General features: G+C 36.6%; 2 protein-coding genes across 2 annotated transcripts in view; both read right to left on the bottom strand.

Moving 5' to 3' along the window:
- The window catches only part of LOC309825984 (rab GTPase-activating protein 1-like), a 655,950-nt gene that overhangs the window by 378,389 nt on the left and 251,365 nt on the right, over positions 1-26,196 (bottom strand). The window lies entirely within an intron of this gene.
- LOC309828384 (vomeronasal type-1 receptor A11-like) lies at positions 4,676-5,980 on the bottom strand (the record flags this gene model as incomplete). Its single annotated transcript, XM_082663664.1, is given in 4 exon segments — positions 4,676-4,749; positions 4,752-4,806; positions 4,906-5,176; positions 5,952-5,980. Coding segments are annotated over 4 exon segments (429 nt in total).

Raw genomic sequence — 26,196 nt, 5'->3', positions numbered from 1 at the left:
CCTCTAGCATTATCTGTAAAAGCATAAGACTGGATATGGTTACTATAGCTGGTAAGAATGAGATCGTTTTATACATACTGATATGGAACTGTACAGAGATATTATGTGAAACAAGCAAAGGTGTACAAGAGTGTAAACTATGTATCTTTTGTGTACACAGAACTGAATGACAGAGATAAAGGGTGGAGGCCAGTGGGGGAGAAAGTAGGGGGAGGAGATTTATGTAAAATTATATCCTTTTGTACCTTTTGAATTTTGTTACTACACATGAAAATAATTTATTGAAAATAAAACTCAGAGTTGAGCAAATGATTCCTTTATTCAAGGCTGTATCTACCCTCATCTTAAAATAAATAACTCATGTCAGTGATTCCATGGGTGGATGGGGGAAGCTCTGGAACCACAGGAACAAGGGAATACTTGGAACAAGATATACTTTTAATAGGCCCTAAAGATTCCTCACATCACCATAGGAACTAGGCAAAGTTTCACTCTCTGACATACTTCCATTCCATGAGTTTGTGACACTGGAAGAAAGTAAACTACAACAATGAGATTTCATGGCATACATCTCAGAGGGAGACCCGTTTCCGCCAAGAGTTCCAAGGACTAGAGCAAACACACACCACAGCCTCACTACCCACGTTGGAGAGTCCCACAGGCTTCGGAGAAGTTAGCAGCTTCCTGGAGCAACTCTTCTAACAGTAGCTTAAAATAGCATCAATAAAAGACCAAAGATTATTCTATCAATAAAAGACCAAAGATTTCAGCTGCTAGGAATTCTTTCTAATGACCAACTTAAAATTTCACAATAACAATGAAAACCAAGGAAAAAATTAGCTTTATTAACTTTAATCATCTAAACTGGAGGCAGAACAATCTAGTGGTTAAGATTCTAAAACCAAATATAAAGAGGCCCAAATCTCCAGAAATCATTTTATTTCACACGGAAAATCCATAAAATATCTTGTAAATTATAACTACTTGGTAGAAATTATCTCAGAAGAACTTTTTTCCCCAAGAAACACAACAATAATAATTCAACTGAGGATGAAATGAACAGTGTGTCAAGTTCTACCAACTAGTTCCACAGTGCTTTAAATAGCAACAAAACAGAGCAAATTTCCTTCCCTACCATGTTCTTATCTCACAAGAAACAGCATCTATTGGCCCAAGGGAAAAACAGTACATCAACACAAAAGCAACCCAGCCAAAGCTGGCTGTGGCTTTATCTGCAGGAGCCCATCAACAGTATAAGCCCACTTAATTTGACCTAAACCCTTCCAAACCTCCAACAGAGTACTATTTTCAAAAGGCAAGAAACAGATCAATGCCATTTTCTCTCTAAAAAAAAATTATACACAATCAATGTTCTAAATATATGCTCTTAAAAATGCTAGACTGCAATGAAGAAAAGTCACAGAAAAATAAAATTATTTCTTAGAAAATAATAACTAAGTGTAAAATGGCAACTTCCAAGAAGTATTTAAATTCAAATTTAAAGGTGAAACAGATTAAGCTTTGAGATTAAATGTCAAGTTGGAAGTCTGAGTAAACTTCAATAGTATATTTAAAAATAAAAGTAGATTTTACTGCTAGAGATTGCATTCTGCCTATAAACCTATTATTAAGTTTAATGCTCGGTAGGGTTATGAACTTCTACAGATAAGCAAATAAAGAACTTGAAAACAATACTTTACACATAAATTTAGATCATATGTTTTGACACATTTTTGACACATTTGAGATTGTTACTATATTTCATGAATGTCATTTAATAAATATTTACCAAATACACATTATGCCAGGCTCTGGGAATTCAACAGTGAGCAAAAAAAGACATAGCCCCTGACAATGACAATGAGAAAGACAACTAAATGGGTAGTAACACTGCAGTGTGTTAAGGCTAAGATGGAAGTACAAGGTACAATGGGGCCGCAAAGCAGGTACACTGGACAAGTATGGACGAGCAGGAGGGGCAATGAGTGGCGAAGGAATTTAAGACCCTTCCTAAAAGGTTTCACACGTAAACCAGGACTTTAAGGATCACTAGGACTTATTCAAAGGGAAAGAGGAAGAAGGCTCCAAGTAAAGGAAGCATTATTTGTATGAGAGGAGAGGCAGGGTAGGGTAGGTAGGGAGAAGAATACAGTGCATTTGAGAAACTAAAAGTACTTAATTCATTTCTTAAGAAAATGAATAAAAACATTCTCCCTTCACTCATCAACTCCACTTGTTCATTCATTCAATTAATATTTACTGAGCTCTGATAAAGTTAATGCATATATCAGGACCCACAAAGTGGAGGCAGCCCCGTTAGCCCAGTCCTCTTCACAAATCTAAACCTAAGTCAACCTGCACTTATGGGAAACACTTCAGTGTCAAGGAAACCTAACATACACTAATCACAGTCCTCCAACTCAGCTTTAGCTAGCTTACCTTAGCCTGGAAACTAGGACCTGCTTGCCTAATAAGGAAATCCCTGACCTAGCCAATCATGCCCTATTTCTGAGTTGCCTCTTCTAATGCTCTCTAAAACTCCCTTTTTCCCCAGATCCCTCTGCAACAGTGCTCCATTGCTTATAGGCACTGTACTCCCCCATGGATTGTTTTCCTTTTAATAAAGGACATCCAACTTGTTACTAAGTTGTTTTAGTTTTGTCATTTCACAGCTCCTACTATTAGCTGCCCTGTTCAACAGCAAGGTATCGATATCTTTTTCAAATTATAAAGCCCAAATAAAAGGAAATCAATACACCTTATTAAAGGCTCTTTCTCTTGGGATGACATTACACACGATTCTTTTGAAAAACAACCAGAAAAAGCAATTATTGTAAAATTGGTAAATTCCCTGAGAAGTAATTAAGTCTTAAAATAATTGGTTTACTTTCCCATTTTTCTTATCCCATTGCCTCTGAATTATAATAGTATGTACATCTTAACAGTTCAGTAGGTTGGAAATCTGACACAGGTTTCCCTGGGATAAAATCAAGCGTCAGCAGGGCCGCATTCCTTCTGGAGTCTCCAAGGGGAGAATCTGTTTTCTTGACTTTTTAAGGGCCACTCACATTCCTTGCTTTTGGCTCCCTTCCTCTATCTTTAAAGTAAGGGCTAATCAAGTCCTTCTCACATTGCATCACTCTAACTCTCTTCTGCCTCCCTTTTCCATTTTTAAGGACTCATGATTATACTGAGCCCACCAGCATAATCCAGGATAACCTCTGTATTTTAATGTTAATTCATTAGCAACCTTAATTCCATCTGTTACCTTAATTCCCCTTTGCCATGTAACCTAACATATTCAGAGGTTCTGGGGATTAGGGATGATAGGGGAGTCATTATTCTGCCTACCATAGCACAGCAAATGAATATTTAAGGTTACTAATTATACACAACATTGAGGAAATTGCAATGGTGGCCTTTTTACTCCTGTGATTTATATCTGCTGGGTTGATTTAAAAATGTGTACAAAATCATACTGTCAGGGAAAAAAAATGCATCTTAAAAGTACTTTAAGTAGGAACTAGATGACTATAGGAATGAGAAAGAACATTTTTAAAAGCTTAAAGGGAAGATGACACATAAAGTAGGTCTTAAAGCACAGGTAGGATCTGTAACAGGCAGAGATGAGAAGGGGTGATATTTCAGGTGGTGGCTTTGCATGACTAAATGGAAGGAAGATTAAAAAAAAAAAAAAGGAAGTCCTACTAGACTGTAACAAGTCCCAGTAGGATGGAGTGAAGAGCGCTCAATGGGAAGCAGTGAGAACTGAGAATTTCAAGGAGAGAGTAGCCAAAAATTAAAATGTGGCAGAGATGAAGGAATGCAAAGTCAGAGAAGAGGTCACTGGAGTTTTGATTAGTGGATCACTGGTGAACTTCGAATAAGCACTTAGTCAAGTGCTGGTGGCAGGAGCCAGATTGCAGTTCTTACAGAAGTGAGCTGGCGAAAGTGTAAATGGCTCCTTTGACATATATATATTTTTAACATTCTCCATTTGTTTTATTGAACCAATATAAATGTACCAAAAGTATACAACAACACTGTGGAAAAAATAATTATAGATGAATACCAGCAAGTTAAAATCAGAGATATGTAAAAATAAAATATCGTCAGCAGGTATACCTGAATTCCAGGACTAAAAGACTGAATAAACATTTAAATATAAACTACTCAAATGGAGTAATAAATTGACCACATTAGTAGAAAAGGGGTTAAAAATCATGTAATCTTTAAAAATGTAAAAGTGATCAAATTCAACACATTCATAATAAAAAATTCTTAGCGAAGTAGGAACATGAGATTTCTGAATCTGATAAAATTCAGAGGAATCCTGCAGGAGACATAGTTTTCATAGGGTTAATTAAATTTTAACTATATTTTTCTATTATCTTTTGAATAGGGCCTAAATGCAGAATTAAAAAAAAAAAACACTTTTCAATACTGTGTCTTTTCTTTCAAAACACTTTTATGACACTGTATCCTTCTACTGAGAGGAAAGCTGGGTGGTGACCATGCCATCACTAATTCCCTTTTACTAGAGAGCATTCTCATCTTGGCAAGGGAGGAGTTGAGGCAGGAAATCCTACTGGCATTTTTCAGCATCACCAAAGGACAGATGGCTGGGTAGCAAGAGGACAGAAATCCAGTGATGTGCTCTAGCATCATGTTACTTTCAGATTTTTAAGGACAAGTAAGTGGTCCAATAAAGGAAGACAAAGCAGCTTATGAGCAGAATGGTGTTGGTAGCTTGGTTTCAGGAGACAGTCTGGGAGAAAGGTTGTTGCCACGAAGATTCTGAACTGTCTTGTGATGATTTTAGAGGAGCATCACCATGTAGCCACTAGTCCAGATCATGAGGTTGATGCAGAGGAAATTCTAGATGAGCATGGCACTCTGAAATACTGCTGACACCCTGTAACCCCCTTGCTTTGTTTTACAGTAAGCCAGAGAATAGCCAGGTTGGGCAGCTGAGGCGTTGGTGACGGCTTTATTGTTTGTGATGATCCAGATGTAGATGAGCATATTGATGACCCAGAAAAAGAGGAACGAAGGCAAAATGCATGTGGAGATTTGGGGTTTGAGCCATGCCCGCTTAGAGTTTCTGGGGCTAATTCTAATGGCCTGAAAAGTGTTCAAGACAGAAATTGTGCAGAGAGAAATGCCTTGAGTCACCCTATGAATGTACAACAATGATTTACAGCCAATATCACCCATTATAGGCCAAATTCCAAAAGATGACATTGCATCTTGAATGCCCCTGAACAAAATGGTCATGATATTAGCTAGGGTTAGGTGCATGAGAATCATACCCGTGGGCTTCTTCCGGTATGGATGAATTTTTTAAATGTACATGTATAATATTAATAGGAACAGATTTCCCAGATACCCAATGCCAACTTAAAAGATGAAGAAAATTCCCAAAATGGCATCACTTGAATACCTAGTTCTTACAAATTTTGTAGAACAGTCTAAAAAGGACCACACCTGTGTTATATGAATAAAAATTGGAAATAATTGAGTCACAGGAAGAAAATATCAATGTAATAATTCTGTCTCAGAGGAAGAGACTTCTCAGCTACCCAGAATTCCAAAATTCTAGGTCTTTCCCAAAGGTCAAATTTGCAATTGGTAATTGACAATTCTTCTCCTAAACATCAGAGTTAATTTCAACTATACTCTTGTATTTTTAAGTAGTCTGGTTAAAATATCCCTGAGAGCCATTATCTATTGATGTTTTAGGACAATTTTTGTGCTTTTTATTTATTTCAGTATCTGATTTAGTAGATTCATGGAATATTAAGGATAGAATTGATGGTTGCTACTGTGACAAAGTTACTTGATGAGCTTGTTTATGTAGATTGTTTTGAGTTTGTGTATCTAAAATCTTTCTCATCAACAATATTCTTCTCATTCAATAACATAGTGAGTTCTCTCTTATGGGCACTTACCCTTCATTTGGCTGTGCAGCATCACGCATGTGTTTCTATTCCAATCTAATGTTCTTCAGACCAAAGCTACATAAAGAGCATTTCTAACATTTAAGAACCAAACCTACTTCTTTAGCTATAATCCTTCCTTTAACACCCTTTCACATTTTCTTCACTATAATTTTTACCATCTAGGAATATAATCTTATATTAATGCAGGGTCTAGTATGTAAGACATTCTGTATCACAGATCTCATTTTCCTCACTTGGTTATATAAACTTTGCATTGTTATCTTTATTTTGCAGACAATGAAACTGAATTTCAAGAAACAAACACCTGTGTCTACATTTACTGTGTGTGCGGTTGCTGGTACTATGGTTTGAACCCAGATTCATCTAATTTCAAACCTTCATTGATGACCTTGGAGATAAATACATTGTCCTAATCAATGTTCAATGCTTGTTTCACAATATCTTTGTGATGTCTGATTGCTGTTTTTAATGAAAAACTCTGTTATCACTGCTTCAATTGCATGACATTTTTCTAGCTCTTTTTAAAAATTTCCAAAGATTTCTGCTAGCATTGTATGCATACAGTTACATTTCTGCCTTAACTTTTAATTATGTAGGGCACCAACCTCACTTTTACTTTACTCTGATGCATTCTTCCCTCCACCCTCCTATTATTCTATGACCCAAACACCACTTATATACTGACAGAGCCTAATAGTTGATCTATAACCCAGACCAGTCTCTTGAATTCCAGAATAACAGACAGTGGCCACAAAGGACTTCCCAGTCTCTCCTGGGCATGTTCTTCCTCTCCTAATATTCTTTTCTTGATCAGTAAAATAAATAAATCTAGGTTCAAAAAGCAAAATCTTTTTAAAAGGAAGGTTGAGCAGACAGTAAGATAACAGGTTCGGTAGTACGCAGTATGCCAAGGGAAAGGAGTCAATGAAACTGGACAGATAAAGAAGAGTAAGAGTAAAAAGTCAGATCAAAGACACAGGTTGCAACCCCCAAGTCAATACATGAGGGTAAAGAAATTTATAATAAAGTCACTGACAGTGTCAATTAGAAATCTCTGTTCTAAAATTTTAATTTGGGGAGAGGGGAATAGTAAAGCAAGATTCACCTACTAACCTCACTTTACAAATTGACTACTGGGCTAATAAGTCCATTGAAAATACTGTCTGTCTTCATTCTTACTGGATTCAAATATGAAATTTCCTAGGAAATTCCACAAGCAAAATTACACAGGCTCTTAGGCAAAATTAGAACTAAAGAAAGCCTATAGCAGTAATGGTCACCTCCCAGCACGTAAGAAAATACAAACTCAACCGTTGTCAAGTTTTACTGATGGTTCCCTTTAGAAGAAGATAAATATATTAACTGTTTGAATTCTTAAGATATGGACTTCCAGAGTCTCTCCTAAATGACAATAAAAATGTGTTTGGAGAGCATGGGAACAACCTAATGACTTAAAGACACAAACTGTTAAACAGGAATCACAAGCCCTAGAAGCTTACATCATTTTAACTGTCTCTCTTTGAACGTAGGCTGAAATAAGATTTCTTAAGTTATAAGTCATAGCTATTTTACATCCATCTCTTTCTGATAATGTAGTCTTTTTAAGGTCTCTATCTAAAATATCAAAAGAATATAATTAAATATTTAATTATGTAACACTGAGGAACTACATTTGACTTAAACACGAGTCTATCACATGTTCTAAGACCACTCTAGCCTGTTTCTACATCTCCCATGAAATATGAAACAACATATTGAAACAACATATGAAACAACATATAGAAGCTATATGAAAATGGCACCAAAGGAATTACAAGAACAGTGGTGGTCAAGTCCTGTCACGCAAGAGCCTGTGATCAAAAAGCAGAATGGCAGTTGAATGTGCCCTCCTTACTATCATATTTTCTCACACTCTTTCTAAACTTCCTGATGGTGCAGATAGACATTTTAAAAGTGAATTACTGAAAACACCAGTAATTAGTGAAAAATAAAGAAAATGGCAAATAGAAAATTTTGATTCCAACAGAATAAAATGTGTAAATAAAAATAATACTGAAAACATTAATAGCAACTTTCCATTTTTTAGTGAAATCAACTACAGATTATGCTGCCTATTAACAAACATAAACAAAATGTTAGAAAACATTACATTATAAAATGAAGAATACTACTCTTCTGAAAAGTATCATTCCTGACTAATTAATTTGCTCATTTCATTAATCTCAAAGTATTTTAATTTGGACAGTTTGGGCTATATATCTGAGCAAAACCCCACACAATTGAAGTCTTAACTCAACAATAACATTTTATAGATAATATGACAAACTATTACTTTAAAAAACAATACTGAGCTCCAAGAACATGAAAAATGGGCACCATAGGGATTATCCAACTAAATTTGTGATTTCTGAATGACCTCTCTGCCTCAGTTAAATGAGGTAATATTATTTGCATCCTATTGCGCTCCTAGGTTTTAGAACGCACTACAAAAGAGTTTTTACTCCTAGAAAAATTATTCATTTAAATTAGTTTCTAAATATTAAAACTAATTTCTCATCGGCTCTTCTGAGGAACTTGACAACAGCAAGGCCTCTCAAAAGAAACACACTGCTGTCCTGTCCTCTCTTGTGGTTAATACTGGCCATGTGAAAAATAAAATATAAGTCCTAGCCAATGAAATATAAGTCAAAGTGTTCTATGACAGTTAAATGGGAAATCTTAAAAAAGAGGGAAACTGCTTCCCTTCTTTCCCTCTTTCCTCTGCTGGAACGCAGACTTGATGGCTGGAGCTTGAGCAGCCATCCTGAACCTCAAGGTAGAAGCTATATGATGGCAGCACAGCAGCAAAACAAGAATCAGTTTAGGTTCTTTACACCGTGAAGCTACCTCTCTAGTCTTGGATTATCTACCTCCAGACTTTATTTCTATGGGAGGAAAATAAACTTCTATCTTATTTAAGCCACTGTTTTCTATGGTGTCTAGCCTTACACAAGTGAACCTAATCCTAACTGATACAATGTGCATATCCTAACAATTCCACACCTGTCATATACTTGAAAATCTAGACGAGTGCTATTGAACAGAGTGACAGAAATGTTCTTTATCTGTACTGTCCAATCAAGTAGCTGCTAGCCATGTGTGATTATTGAGCAACTGAAATGTTTTTTTTAACATTTAACACAGAATATTATATTTTACTTAATTTCAATTAATTTAAATTTAAATAGCCACATGTGGCTAGTGGCTATTGTATTGGACAGCACAGCTCTAAGCATCAAGGAACGTCAAAATTGTAACTGAGTTAATTTTAAATGATAGAAAATTTCTCCCTAATTTATATATAACAATATAGTAAAGCTGTAAACATTATTTTCATAAGACACATGCCTATAATTACATTTTGCTAGAGTAATGTTATTATAACTAACTTGAGCTATATCTGTAGAAACGCAGAAAATGTTAGTTGTGAAGATGAAGACAACTTGACAGTGGGTCTGAAACACAGATCTTCTACTTTAGTACAAAAAGCTATCCTGAATTTCGTCTTAATTAGAAATCCACGGCTCTTAAAAATGTAACAGGATTTAAATACTGTTTACCTTTCTTTTCCATTCATATCTCTTAACTCAAACCAGCTGGAATATACAAAGGACTATCAAGAAAAGTGTAATGCCTTTTCAATTCATTAACAATTGAACTAATATTATGTTAGAGAATATCAAAGCAAAATTTTTACTCAAATTTAAATAAAACTACTTCCTAGCATGAAATGAAAACATTTTTGGTCTGCTTTAAAAACTAGTAGATACTTTTCCTCCCCATGCTCACTACTTTTGTGTCAACAGGTACGAATATTATGGATAGTGAAGCACAGTTCTCAGGTTATTAATAAACCAGAAAATTCACAACAGAAAGGTACCTCAATAAGGTCACTTAGTTTATATCCTCATCATTTGTCTATCTTCTTCTCCCCTTTCCCTTCAACAAGCAGAATTAATCTTTCTCTGTGATCTTAAAGTACTTTGTGTGATATCCTCACACAGCACTTACTGTACTAGGTCATGATGGTTTTCAAAACTGTCTCTGCTCTACACCTTGAAATTCTCAAGGGCAAGAGAGACCTCAGAGGGGTACTGTGGCAGTGGAACAAAACCATCCAGATGTGGCACAAAGGAATTTGCTCTTGAGGGCAGAGGAGCAGAAAAGGAGGAATGTAATCACAGCTCACTAATCCCACATTTCTGTCCAGGGCTGGTCTTGGTTAAAATCTGTTTTAATTCAATTCATCCTAAACTTCATTTTTGGGTACACCTCTGTTTGCTTAAAGTTTCTGAATTGCAAAATCACATGCAAATTAGTGAATAAATAACATAATAAATTTAAGCATATGATAGATTAATCCTAAATAAACCTTTTAAATCACTTTGGTTAACATTACAGTTTGCTGATCAGCGTATTCTAGATGGCAGTCACCGTTTCTGCAACCTCTGTATAACCCTTTTATTTTAAATAACTTGTATAGAATCAATTAGGTATTATATAAATACCACCCACATCCTTAAAAAAGAGACATGAGCAAATGAAGAACTGATTTTAAAGTTATGAAAAGATGTCATTTTAAAAAGTTCACTTTGAATGACATATTTTTAAATTTTAACTGCTGCCTTAAACTGAAATGACAACTCATTAGTTACCCGAATTCCTATTTTTTTAACTTGAGAACCAACTCTACATTTTATATATGAAACAGGCTAGACCTGTGATACTAGGTATATATGATAGCAAGTAATATTAGAGATATAAATGTATCCCAGAGAGAGTAAATATCCTGGTCAGAATACCCAAGAGCAGAATCAACACTGGCAACCATTCACCATCATTTAATATACCCACCCACCTATTACGTCTAACCAACTACAGTATCCAATTTAAGACGGCTTCAAGGCTAATTAGGGAGCAAATGAAGTTATGGTCTTTACCATTGATGTACTATAATAAATTATGCACCTTCTGCCTGAGGCAATGGGATAGAACAGCGAAACATACAAACTTATACCACTGCTTCCTCATTAACCAAATTCTACATTGGCATTTTAGGCAATCACCTTTCAAATGGGCTTTTCATGGCATCTTTGTCTTTAAAAAGCTGTCATTCCAGAAAGGTTTGAGAATTTCCATAGTAATTTTAAACTTTAAAGTACTATTTCTCAAAGTGTGGTTTTAGACCACCTGCATCAAAATCTGAGGAGGTTTGAAAAATGCAGATTCCTGGGCTCCAAAGCCCCACCAAAATGAACTCTGAGAAGTGGAGCCCAATTTTTAGCAAACATTCTCCCACAAGATTCCAGTGGCTGCTAAAGTTCGAGAACTTTAGCTATTACTGTGACCCTTGGTATATGCGTTAAGAAGCACTAGACATACGGATATAACCTATACTTTCAAGGTGTGATCTCTAGACCAGGAGCAGTAGCATCACCTGGGAGCTTGTTAGAAATGCAGAATCTCAGCTCCTTTCCAGCCCTGCTGAATCAAAATTTGCATTTTAACAAGATCCCCAGGTGACTCATACTTACATTAAAGCCTGAGTTGTACTGGTCTAGAGCAGCATTATTCTGGAATGCAGGTGTCCTGGGGCACCTTACACAGGTCAAACAGCAAAGTGTACTAGGGATACTGTGGTAAACACCCAAAATATACTTTACAGTAAAATAGGCAATCAAAGCCCCTGTTCAAACACAGAGGGAAGATTGTGAGTATCTTTTAGTGAATTTTTAAATGTTCATGGTAATATCCTTTCCATTACATTCTACCAAGCATTTTATTAAAGATGGAAGACAGAATTCATTCAAAATACAATTGAGAACAGACAAAAGCTGAAAAGGAGAGGCTGCATAAGCAGCAATGGTTTGTGAGTTGCTTTAGTCCCCAGTTTCAGACCCACTTAATATAAAAAGAATAACCAGAGATTGGTTCAAGATGGCAGAGTAGAAAGACATGCTCTCACTCCCTCTTTCGAGAACACCACAATCACAACTAACTGCTGAACAATCATTGACAGGAAGACACTGGAACTCAACAAAAAAGATACCCCACGTAAAAAGACAAAGGAGAACTGCAATGAGACGGTAGGAGGGGCGCTATCACAATAAAATCAAATCCCATAACTGCTGGGTGGGTGACGCACAAACTGGAGAACACTTATACCACAGAAGTCCACCCACTGGAGTGAAGTTTCTGAGCCACACATCAGGCTTCCCAACCTGGGGGTCTGGCAATGGGAGGAGGAATTCATAGAGAATCAGACTTTGAAGGCTAGCGGGATTTGATTGCAGGACTTCAGCAGGACTGAGGGAAACAGAGACTCCACTCTTGAAGGGCACACACAAAGAAGTGTGAGCATCGGGACGCAGGGGAAGGAGCAGTGACCCCATAGGAGATTGAAGGAGACCTACCTGCTAGTGTTGGAGGGTCTCCTGAAGAAGCAGGGGGCACCTGTGGCTCACCAAGGGACAAGGACACTGGCAACAGAAGTTCTGGGAAGTACTCCTTGGCGTGAGCCCTCCCAGAGTCCACCATTAGCCCCACCAAAGAGCCCGGACAGGCTCCAGTGTTTGGTCACCTCAGACCAAAAAACCAACAGGGAGGGAACCCAGCTCCACCCATCAGCAGACAAGCGGATTAAAGTTTTACTGAGCTCTGCCCACCAGAGCAACAGCCAGCTCTACCCACCACCAGTCCCTCCCATCAGGAAACTTCCACAGGCCTCATCCACCAGAGGGAAGACAGCAGAAGCAAGAAGAACTACAATTCTGCAGCCTGTGGAACAAAAACCACATTCACAGAAAGACAGACAAAATGAAAAGGCAGAGGGCTATGTACCAGATGACGGAACAAGATAAAACCCCAGAAAAACAACTAAATGAAATGGAGATAGGCAATCGTCCAGAAAAAGAATTCAGAATTATGATAGTGAAGATGATCCAGGACCTCGGAAAAAGAATTGAGGCAAAGATCGAGAAGATGCAAGAAATGTTTAACAAAGATCTAGAAGAATTAAAGAACAAACAAACAGAGATGAACAATACAATAACTGAAATGAAAAATACACTAGAAGGAATCAACAGCAGAATTACTGAGGCAGGAGAACGGATAAGTGACCTGGAAGACAGAATGGTGGAATTCACTGCTGCACAACAGAATAAAGAAAAAAGAATGAAAAGAAATGAAGACAGCCTAAGAGACCTCTGGGACAACATTAAACACAACATTCGCATTATAGGGGTCCCAGAAGGAGAAGAGAGAGAAAAAGGACTTGAGAAAATATTTGAAGAGATTACAGTAGAAAACTTCCCTAACATGGGAAAGGAAATAGCCACCCAAGTCCAGGAAGCACAGAGAGTCCCATACAGGATAAACCCAATGAGAAACAAGCAGAGACATATAGTAAGCAAACTGGCAAAAATTAAAGACAAAGAAAAATTATTGAAAGCAACAAGGGAAAAACGACAAATAACATACAACGGAACTCCCATAAGGTTAAGAGCTGATTTCTCAGCAGAAACTCTACAAGCCAGAAGGGAGTGGCATGATATACTTAAAGTGATGAAAGGGAAGAACGTACAAACAAGATTACTCTACCCAGCAAGGATCTCATTCAGATTCAACGGAGAAATCAAAAGCTTTACAGACAAGCAAAAGCTAAGATTCAGCACCACCAAACCAGCTCTAAAACAAATGCTAAAAGAACTTCTCTAACTGGCAAACACAAGAGAAGAAAAGGACCTACAAAAACAAACCCAAAACAATTAAGAAAATGGTCATAGGAACATACATTTCGATAACTGCCTTAAACGTAAATGGATTAAATGCTCTAACAACAAGACACAGGCTTGCTGAATGGATACAGAAACAAGACCCACATATATGCTGTTTACAAGAGACCCACTTCAGACCTAGGGACACATACAGACTGAAAGTGAGGGGATGGAAAAAGATATTCCATGCAAATGGAAATCAAAAGAAAGCTGGAGTAGCAATACTCATATCAGACAAAATAGACTTTAAAAAAAAGAATGTTACAAGAGACAAGGAGGGACACTACGTAATGATAAAGGGATCAATTCAAGAAGAAGATATAACAATTATAAATATATATGCACCCAACATAGGAGCACCTCAATACATAAGGCAACTGCTAACGGCTCTAAAAGAGGAAATCGACAGCAACACAATAACAGTTGGGGGCTTTAACACCTCACTTACACCAATGGACAGATCATCCGAAAGGAAATTAATAAGGAAACACAAGCTTTAAATGACAAAATAGACCAGACAGATTTAATTGATTTATAGGACACTGCATCCAAAAACAGCAGATTACACTCTCTTCTCAAGTGTGCACAGAACATTCTCCAACATAGATCACATCTTGGGTCACAAATCAAGCCTCAGTAAATTTAAGAAAACTGAAATCATATCAAGCATCTTTTCTGACCACAACGCTTTGAGATTAGAAATCAATTACAGGGAAGAAAACGTAAAAAACACAAACACATGGAGGCTAAACAATACGTTAATAACCAAGAGATCACTGAAGAAATCAAAGAGGAAATCAAAAAATACATAGAGACAAATGACAATGAAAACGCGATGATCCAAAACCTATGGGATGCAGCGAAAGCAGTTCTAAGAGGGAAGTTTATAGCTATACAAGCCTGCCTCAAGAAACAAGAAAAGTCTCAAATAAACAATCTAACATTACACCTAAAGGAACTAAAGAAAGAAGAACAAACAAAACCCAAAGTTAGAAGAGGGAAAGAAATCATAAAGATCAGAGCAGAAATAAAAGAAATAGAAACAAAGAAAACAATAGCAAAGATCAATAAAACTAAAAGCTGGTTCTCTGAGAAAATAAACAAAATTGATAAACCATTAGCCAGACTCATTAAGAAAAAAAAGGAGAGGACTCAAATCAATAAAATTAGAAATGAAAAAGGAGAAGTTACAACAGACACCGCAGAAATACAAAGCATCCTAAGAGACTACTACAAGAAACTCTATGCCAATAAAATGGACAACCTGGAAGAAATGGACAAATTTTTAGAAAGGTATAACCATCCAAGACTGAACCAGGAAGAAATAGAAAATATGAGCAGACCAATCACAAGTAATAAAATGGAAACTGTGATTAAAAATCTTCCAGCAAACAAAAGTCAGGACCAGATGGCTTCACAGGTGAATTCTATCAAACATTTAGAGAAGAGCTAACACCCATCCTTCTCAAACTCTTCCAAAAAATTGCAGAGGAAGGAACACTCCCAAATTCATTTGATAAGGCCACCATCACCCTGATACCAAAACCAGACAAAGATACTACAAAAAAAGAAAATTACAGACCAATATCACTCACGAATATAGATGCAAAAATCCTCCACAAAATACTAGCAAACAGAATCCAACAACACATTAAAAGGATCATACACCATGATCAAGTGGGATCCATCCCAGGGATGCAAGGATTCTTCAACATACACAAATCAATCAATGCGATACACCACATTAACAAACTGAAGAAGAAAAACCAAATGATCATCTCAATAGATGGAGAAAAAGCTTTTGACAAAATTCAACACCCATTTATGATAAAAACTCTCCAGAAAGTGGGCACAGAGGGAACCTATTTCAACATAATAAAGACCACATACGACAAACCCACAGCAAACATCATTCTCAATGGTGAAAAACTGAAAGCATTTCCTCTAAGATCAGGAGCAAGACAAGAATGTCCACTCTCGCCACTATTATGCAACACAGTTTTGGAAGTCCTAGCCACAGCAATCAGAGAAGAAAAAGAAATAAAAGGAATACAAATTGGAAAAGAAGAAGTAAAACTATCACTGTCTGCAGATGACATGATACTATACATAGAGAATCCTAAAGATGCCATCAGAAAACTACTAGATCTAATTAATGAATTTGGTAAAGTTGCAAGATACAAAATTAATGCACAGAAATCTCTTGTATTCCTATACACTAATGATGAAAAATCTAAAAGAGAAATTAAGGAAACACTCCCATTTACCACTGCAACAAAAAGAATAAAATACCTAGGAATAGACCTACCTAGGGAGACAAAAGACCTGTATGCAGAAAACTATAAGACACTGATGAAAGAAATTAAAGACAATACAAACAGATGGAGAAGTATACCATGTTCTTGGATGGAAGAATCAATATTGTGAAAATGACTATACTACCCAAAGCAATCTACAGATTCAGTGCAATCCCTGTCAAATTACCGATGGCATTATTTACAGAACTAGAACAAAAAATCTTAACATTTGTATGGAGACACAAAAGACCCCGAATAGCCAAAGCAGTCTTGAGGGAAAAAAAAAGAGTTGGAGGAATCAGACTCCCTGACTTCAGACTATACTACAAAGCTACAGTAATCAAGACAATATGGTACTGGCACAAAAACAGAAATACAGATCAATGGAACAAGATAGAATGCCCAGAGATAAACACATACACCTATTGTCAACTAATGTATGACAAAGGAGGCAATGATACACAATGGAGAAAAGACAGTCTCTTCAATAAGTGGTGCTGGGAAAACTGGATAGCTACATCTAAAAGAATGAAATTAGAACACTTCCTAACACCATACACAAAAATAAACTCAAAATGGATTACAGACCTAAATGTAAGACCTGGCACTATAAAACTCTTAGAGGAAAACATAGGAAGAATACTGTGACATAAATCACAGCAAGATCTTTTTTGATCCATCTCCTAGAGAAATGGAAATAAAAACAAAAATAAACAAATGGGACCTAATGAAACTTCAAAGCTTTTGCATAGCAAAGGAAACCATAAACAAGACAAAAAGACAACCCTCAGAATGGGAGAAAGTATTTACAAATGAATCATCGGACAAAGGATTAATCTCCAAAATATATAAACAGCTCATGCAGCTCAATATTAAAAAAACAAACAACCCAATCCGAAAATGGGCAGAAGACCTAAATAGACATTTCTCCAAAGAAGACATACAGATGGACAAGAAGCTCATGAAAAGCTGCTCAACGTCACTAATTATTAGAGAAATGCAAATCAAAACTACAGTGAGGTATCACCTCACACCAGTTAGAATGGGCATCATCAGAAAATCTACAAACAACAAATGCTGGAGAGGGTGTGGAGAAAAAGGAACCCTCCTGCACTGCTGGTGGGAATGTAAATTGATACAGCCACGATGGAGAACACTATGGAGGTTCCTTAAAAAACTAAAAGAATTACCATGTTACCCAGAAATCCCACTACTGGGCATATACCCAGAGAAAATCATAATTCAAAAAGATACACACACCCCAATGTTCACTGCAGCACTATTTACAATAACCAGGTCATGGAAGCAACCTAAATGCCCATCGACAGACAGATGAATGGATAAAGAAGATGTGGTACATATATACAATGGAATATTAGTCAGCCATAAAAAGGAACGAAATGGGTCATTTGTAGGGATGTGGATGCATCTTGAGACTGTCATACAGAGTGAAGTAAGTCAGAAAGAGAAAAACAAATATCATATACTAACGCATATATGTGGAACCTAGAAAAATGGTACAGATGAACCGGTTTGCAGGGCAGAAATAGAGACACAGAAGGAGAGAAAAAACGTATGGACACCAAGAGGGGAAAGTGGCAGGGGGTGGGGGTGGGATGAATTGGGAGATTGAGATTGACATGTATACACTGATGTGTATAAAATGGAAAACTAATAATAAAATAAATAAATAAACATTGGGAAAAAAAAGAAATCTAAACCCTTCTTGTAAATGATTATGAAGTATTTAACACACTGATCCTAGCCTCACCTGTATTAAACCTATATTGTGTATCAGTCAAAATCAAAACTGTGTCGTTAGAATAAAACACCTTAAAAACAGTGCTTCATCCACTTCTCTGTTTCAAAGCCCATGGAAATTAGTTCACCGCACTTGCTTTGGCTCCAGAAGAGTTCTTTACCCATATGGAAAAAAAAAAAAATAACCAAGATCTTATTCATTTCATTCAGCACATTCTAAAAGTTGTTTTCCCATGTTTGAATGCACTTGTGGTTGGGGTACAGTTTCTTACTGAATAAAAAGATTTGCTGAAAAGAATAAAAACCAAAATGTTAAGAGACAGCCCTCCTTGAATCTTTTTTAATTTGTTTTGTTCTGTTTTTTAACAAGGTAGGGCACAAATCAGAGAGCGGACTGAAGTCTAGAAAGATACATTTGAAAACTAGACAGGCAAACAAGAATTAATGTGCATATTCTAGATAAATTTTGTGCTACCTGACAAAATATTATGTGGCCATAACACTTTACATAGAAATTACAACTTATTTTCTTAATCACAGAGGCATATTAAATTAGTTATAAAATTTATTACTAGATAATGACACTATTACCACTCAACAAAGGGAATACTATCTATATATTCAGCTTCTTATAAAATGTACTATGCAGGTTTGATATGAATACATTAAAATATCTTTGGAGAAATGATCTCTAAGCACTCTTTTAAGCACTGACTGATTTCAAAGCACTTACTAGAAATCTTAGTAATGTGGATACCAATAAGTTTTATGTAGAGTCAAGTACAAAGTAAATGTCAAAAAAAGTCAATATCCTCTTGAATAAATATAATGTTGCTATTATCATGCATCATGTCAGAGTCCCTGTTGTATACTACAATATTAACTGTTTCATCAGCTTTACATATAAAATATATATCACAGTTTATGATAATATTGGTAAAGAAAGAAATTTGTCCAGATGTCTAGTACCTTTCCTCCATCTTAATACCTTAGAACTGAGGTTGAAAACAATGTTACAGGAAGCAAATACCAGAAAATCATGTGAAACAGCTATCACGTATTGGTTGATTCTGAATCAGCACTAAACTTTAAACTTACATTACTTCATTTTCTACTTTCTATACTAGATATGAGATAAAAATACAATGCTTAGTTCATTGCTCAGAAGTCCTAAATGTTAGACAACAATGATTACTAAATGTAAACATTACAGCAATGTCTACAGCCAAGAAAATAACTCCAAGATGCTTAGAAGCACAGGGCAGGTTATTTGCTTATGAACAGCATAATTTTAGCTTGCAATGCTATTTGTTCACATATTTCAATAGTCTGCCTGCCATTCACACATACAGATTAACCGCAATGATTTGTGAAAGAAGCCTACCCAGTAATAACTTCCGCATTTTATCTTTAATAGTAATTATAATACCTTAATTACAATAATCTGGCAGAGACCACAAGCAAAGCTTTGATATCTCAGCACACCCAGTTCTGCAACTATGGTACTCAAGCAGTACCACCCTCAGATCCGGGAAAGGGGGGACACTACCACAAACCCTGTGTTTCAGAGGATCCTAGTATCTCAAATAGCCCAAATCAAATCCACTGAAGAATACGTGGATGGATGCCTTCTGCCACTCGGATCTGGGGCTCACACTGACACAGTGTGACCCGTGACCTTGAACACCTACCCTCACAAGTAACCCTTCAAGCCCCAAGGAAATGCTTCTCCACATCTCTTGCCCTCAAAATAAAAGGGGATTATGTCAGAATGCTCTGAAGGTTTATGGGCTACACTGCCACTCAAGACAGAGACAGGTACTGCTTTGGAACTTTGGGGAGATCTGAGCCATGAAAGCACTTAGGTAAGAAAAAAGACAAATTAATTAACTTGGCAAATCCTTCCTCTCAGATATCATGAATGCAATAAATCCCTGCTTAACCAAGTATCATTTCCCAGTAGTGCCAAAGTCCATTTTATTGCTTCATGTTTTCATTTGTGGTTCTGGAGATACTCACAAATTAACATGGTATTTCCAAAAGTTGCACATAGCAGCTGAAGAGTATTTTCTATATTATGAAATTCATAAATCTCTTGTGTTTGCCTTTTACATCAATAGATAATTCTGCACATATTAAAAGAAAAATAATCTGAAAATAATTAGTTTTTCAAGTGTTTACATTTGCTTTAATTTATATTTTTATTAAAATGTATTCAAATTTTGGTGAAATAGCTAAAATATTTGATTGGTCAGTAAATTGCTCCAAATTTTATTAAAATCTTATCAACAGAATGAATATAATTAAAACAAAAATAGTATAGGCATAATTAATTTTTAGAGCACTTAATAGTTTTAAATTTAAAATCAGAATATTGAAGATTAGAAAATTGTTGCAGGTGAGATCTTTTCTTACATACATAGAAGACTGGGAGCTTTGTTGAAAAGTTTTCTGTATAAAGTATCATGAATGCATAAAGTTACAATTAACTCTGACCTTTCCAAGGTTACTCTGCTAAACTTTGTTGGACCCAAAACAGAAATCATATCTCCTGACTCCCAACCTTGCGCTCTTTCAATTCCGATTTAGGAAGATTTAAAAAGTTCACCTTACATGGGATATTTAGGTTTACACTTGTAACTTCTTGACCTGAAGGCAATTCATATACAGCAAGAAGAAAATGGCCAAAGACTTGATCGGCCTTAATGTGCTAGAAGTCCATGCTTGGTATCCTTTCAAATTCCAAACCTCCAAAAGTAGACAGGATTGTCATGTTTACCTTAATTGTCTGCCCTTAACTTCTTGATACCCAGCACTGCAAGCTTTTAAAAATATGTATTGTGCCCTTGACATTTTAACAAAAGTTGTTCAAAACAAAGCAATGTATAAGTCCAAGATATTATTGTTAACTACTTTAAAAACATTGTAACAATGTCTGACAAGACATACAATGACTGCAAAAAATAATCCAATCAATCATTCAACATATACAAATAGAAAAAAATGCATGATGGGAATCTCAAATACTCTAGTACCTTGCTATTTCAAGACACTGCAAACATTTAAGTATAAAAGAAAATGATAAGCATTACATGTTACGCGTACACAAAATACCACAGGAACAGCTAATTCCACTCTACCACACCTCACAAAGAAAATGGAGTTAGTCAAAGACAGTCTAGAATAAGTTTCGTAAGGCCCTGAGAGAACTGATGGATATGGATTAATTCCATGGGCATTCGTTTTCTCATCTATAAAACAATGGAATTAGAGATCAGTAATCGCTGAGAACCTGTAACATTCTATGCAGGAGCCGTAGAGAAATGGCTGACTGTAAGACTCTTCAACCTGCTTCACTTAGAGCAGCTCAGCCATTATATGTTTTATGTATGTATCTAAAAAAGATCCTGGGACTTCCCTGGCGGTCCAGTGGTTAAGACTTTGCCTTCCAACACAGGGAGTTGCAGGTTCAATGCCTGGTCAGGGAGCTAAGATCCCACATGCCTTGACGCCAAAAAACCAAAACATAAAACAGAAGCAATATTGTAACAAATTCAATAAAGACTTTAAAAATGGTTCACATCAAAAAAAATCTTTAATTAAAAACAAAAGAAGAAGATTTTGCTGGCTTTAAAAGGATGTTTGAAAACTTTAAAAAAAATATAGCATTGTGGAATTATATATGCCAAATTATGCTTACCTCAAAGCATGTCTAGCCTGCCAGGAGACTATCTCTATTAATAGCTAAGGAGCCTCTAAAGTAAGAAGTCATCCTAAGGGAAAAAAAGGGCCATAGGTACTGTAAGAAGGGAAAATATCATCAGCATGTCTTGTTCCCTGGATACCCCTGAGCCTATGCTGAGTCTAACTGGGACTTGTCCCAGAGCTCTGGAGAGCAGATGCTATACCAAGAACAAGAAAATAAGACGTTGCTCAAAAAATCTCTTTGAGACACTCAGAGTACAAGGCAGTAAAGCTTTGGAATCCATGTAGTGGATTATAATAAATACACTTTTTTGGGGTGGAAAAAGCTGGATTTACTAAGGTAACACAGAATGCAGCATGCTTCTGCAGAGCCCCAGAGAAAGCAACACACACCTGGCATACGAGGAATTCTGCACACCAGCACGGTTCACAGAGGTCCTATGTTATCAAGAGACAGTACTCACAGCACAAACATCAAATAGCAGCGGCCTCCCAGGAGGCAGAAGTGGATGTCACCAAACTGCTGTGGCTGCAAGAATATGAAAGCCGGGGCAGAGGAGAAGGGTAGACAGGACCAACTGGGCTCTTGGACATACAAGCAATGGGGAGGACGGTGACAGGGCAGAATCAGAAAAATACCAAAAACCATGTGAACATTCCTATACCATAATTTTGCCCCTGTTATGGTTAGGAAACATAATTTTATGACTGGCAGGTAACAGATGAAATAGCATGTTGGAAAATACAACAACAAAGAGGAATGACTGGCCAACTTTGTTTATTGTACTTGATTTTTTGGAGGGAGTAAATCTGCTAGTTCGTTACTTCTCTTGCAGAGAGTTCAGTTCTTAGCATTATTTTGGAGACCATAAAAAACTATCTGTATCCAATTATTTGAAAAGATTTCACAGAGTACAACGAACAACATGAATGTTACTCTTCTGACTTTATGACAAAAATCAGAGACCAGGTCAAATCCTCTTTATTGTAATTATTATATTTTTTCTTTCCCCGTCATAATTCTTGATTACACTTACAACATTTTAATCACTCAGCTCAAATGGATCTTTGTGTTTTTCTTGTTTAATGTCAATAAGTAAACAGCAAGACCTTGGACAAACATTTAAGACACATTCATGTCATAAAACTCAAGAAATATCAAATCTCCATTTTCAAATTTCAACTAAATATTATTCTGGAAATGGTCCTGCATAACACTTGATGCTGTTTTTTTCTTGATGCTGAGTTTTTCAAAATCACCTAATGTGCTAGCTCATGCCCCATTTCATATGAAGAAAGTTAAAAGTCCATTTAAATAGGGCGTAAATTTTCACAAACACTAAACTGCTCAAATGGTTCTCCTGGAAATTAAATTAACAGCCCATTTGATTTTCAACATGTTCACATTTTAGTCATGCCTATTTTTTAGCAACCATGCAAAAGCTCAACTCATGGTAAGTTATAGAGCCCTTCTAGAGACAGAATAAAAATTTTTAATTCTTTGACTTAACAGTCTGGCAGGGATAGGGAGAGAAGGTAACAATACACTATATATGAAAAAGGGTTAATATTCCTACTAAATAAGGAATTCTCCTGCAAATTGAAAATAAAGAAATGAATCTAATAAAAATGTAGATAAGGGCTTCCCTGGTGGCGCAGTGGTTGGGAGTCCGCCTGCCAACGCAGGGGACACGGGTTCGTGCCCTGGTCCGGGAAGATCCCACATGCCGTGGAGCAGCTAGGCCCGTGAGCCATGGCCACCGAGCCTGCACGTCCAGAGCCTGTGCTCCACAACGGGAGAGGCCACAACAGTGAGAGGCCCGCGTACCCCAAAAAAAAAGAAAAAAAAAAGTGGATAAAGAACCCAGGCATTTAATTTATTATAAAGTGGCCATACCTCTTTGACCTGTCTAGGTATTTATTACTAAAGGTATTGTAAAGATATTCTTACTACATAAGCAGATGTAACCTAAAATATTGCTCCATGCTTTGACTTTAAAGGCATGGCAATATTTCACTGTATTCAGAATTGTTTTCTCTTCCTAATACTTGTCAAAAGTATCCTTATAATATGTGTGACCAACTGAAGACGATGCGTTAAAATCTGTTTCTATTATGTAGAAACTTCGTTAATGAAAACGGAATGACATAAATGTAATGTTCTCTTTCTAATTTAAACTATTACTGCGCAGAAATCAGTTAACACAGTAAGCCTGAGACTGCTATCCTTAGAAGGGCCTGCTTTCAAGGCTGGCCATTTGCTGGCATCCGGGAACTTGAATTTGGGGAGGGGTCCCACCACTCTCTAAATAAGTATACCTAAACTGTTTGTACAAACATGCATTTTATATTGAACACCTACGTTCCTTCTAGGAGTCTGAAATTTTGGTACACACTAGATAAAGGGTGTCTATGTGACTAACTCTTGATAAAAACCCTGGACTTCTAGGCTCAGGTGAGCCTGTCTTGGAGAACCCAGCTGAGAGAGAAATTTTGGAAGCTTGTGCCTGGTTTCCTCCAGACTTTGCCCCATGTGCCTTTTTCCTTTGCTAATTTTGCTTTGTATCCCTTTTATTGTAATAAATCATGGCCATGAATGTGACTATATGCTGAGTCCTGCGAGTCCTTTTAGCAAATCACCGAACCTGCACTGGTCTTGGGAACTCAACATGATTACACTTTTCCCCACTTTAGGAAAAGTAGATAAATAATCCATTTCAAGACTCATCAGAAATCTGTACCTCAACCTTTGCCCCCTATATGTGGTCAGCCACCAGGTCCTATAGACTCTCTTTTTTTATATTACTTTCTCTCCATTTCCACCATGCCAATCCCCTTGATTTCTTTCCAGTCACCACTCCCCTTATCGCCTCAAGCTCAGATTATGACAATGGTCTCTCATTCTGCTCTGGCTGCCTAACAAATTACAGTAGTCCCCTACATAAGAATGAGTTCCGTTCCAAGAGTGCACTTGTAAGTCCAATTGGTTTGTAGGTCGACAGTTAGCCTAGGTACCAAACTAACATGACTGGCTATATAGTACTGTATTGTAATAGGTTTATGATACTTTTCACACAAATGATACATAAAAAACAAACACTAAAAAATAAACATTTTTCATCTTATAGTACAGTACCTTGAAAAGTACCATAGTACAGTGCAACATCTGGCATACAGGGGCTGGCACTGAGTGAACAGGCAAGAATTAAAGATACTGTACTACTGTACTCTATACAGTACTGCAGAGTAAAGCACATAAAAGCACAACCACTTGTAGAGGATGCACACATGTGACAATGTATGCCAGATACATGAACTAGCTCACGTGATTGGACACATGAACGCACGTTTGCATCTTTGAAAGCTCACAACTTGAAAGTTCGTATGTAGGGGACTTACTGTACTACAAATGGGGTGGCTTAAACAACCGAAATTTATTTCTCACAGTTCTGGAGGCCAGGAAGTCCAAGATCAAGGTGCTGACCAATTTACTTCCTGGAGGGAGCTCTCTTCCTGACTTGAAGACAGTTACCTTCTTAGAGTGCCCTTACACAGTAGACAGAGAGCACTCTGGTATCTCTTCCTCTTCTCATAAAGGAGCCAGCCCTGTCATATTAGGGTCCCACCCTTATGACCTCATTTGACCTTTACCACTTTCTCACAGGCCTATTTCTAAATACAGTCACACTGGGTGTTAGAGTTTCAACACATGAATTTGGGGCCTGTGTGTGTGTGTGTGTGTGTGTGTGTGTGTGTGTGTGTGTAAGATAAACACTCAGTCTATAACATTCTCCTATCTGGTCTCTCTGCCTTCTGTAATAAATTCTGCATTCTGCAGCCAGATTAAGCTTCCTAGGGGACTGTAGTCACCAAGGAGGGATCTCCAACATCTATGGTATACAGAACAAGTACTTAATCTGGTGACCACAGAGTCAACATCTAACATCAGAATAGGATTTACTTTGGAGGTCAATAAATTAGAGTAGTCTGTATCAGTATTTAGTTCTGATTTGGATATGTTCAAATTTTTTCAAGGATATTAATTGCCTAGTATTAAATTCTAATAAATAGCTACTTTTCTAAGATATTGTCTAACTTAGCAAAATTTCTAGTATATGAAGAAATTATCATCTTGCTAAATAAATTACTCCCTAATAGGTATACTGGGTATTTGAAAGCAAGCTGAATATTTTACCTTCCTTCCCTGTTAGAGAAGGTGAACATTGTCTTAATATCAATTTTGTATCTCCAGTCTAAGTCACGTCATAGTCTTACAATAAACTTTTTAAATTGAACTAGAAAGGAATATTAATTCTTCAAGACAACTAATATACTGTCAGTAAAATAATCATATTCAATCAAAAAGGAGCCTCAGCAAAATGACAGCTAAGTGCTAAGTATAACTGAATTTAAACACAAAAAACTACATAGAACAGGAATAAATTTTTTAAATCCTAGTGAATCTTTGTCAAAGAAATCCATGCAAAGTGGCTAAAATGCCCTTGTACTGAAACAATCAGTATCAATACATCAAGATTCTTTTTTCTACATTTCTGCTACATGTAAGCCACTGTGCTAATTAGTTACTTCGGTGGATACATAAAAGCTTAATAGTGTCAGCCCTCTTAACTCTTGACTAGGAAAATAAGACAAATA

Source organism: Grampus griseus, assembly GCF_964374135.1.
Source record: "Grampus griseus genome assembly, chromosome: 1".
Lineage (NCBI taxonomy): Eukaryota > Metazoa > Chordata > Mammalia > Artiodactyla > Delphinidae > Grampus > Grampus griseus.
The sequence above is the reverse complement of the archived record's forward strand: the minus strand, read 5'-3'. Positions and strand labels throughout refer to the sequence as shown.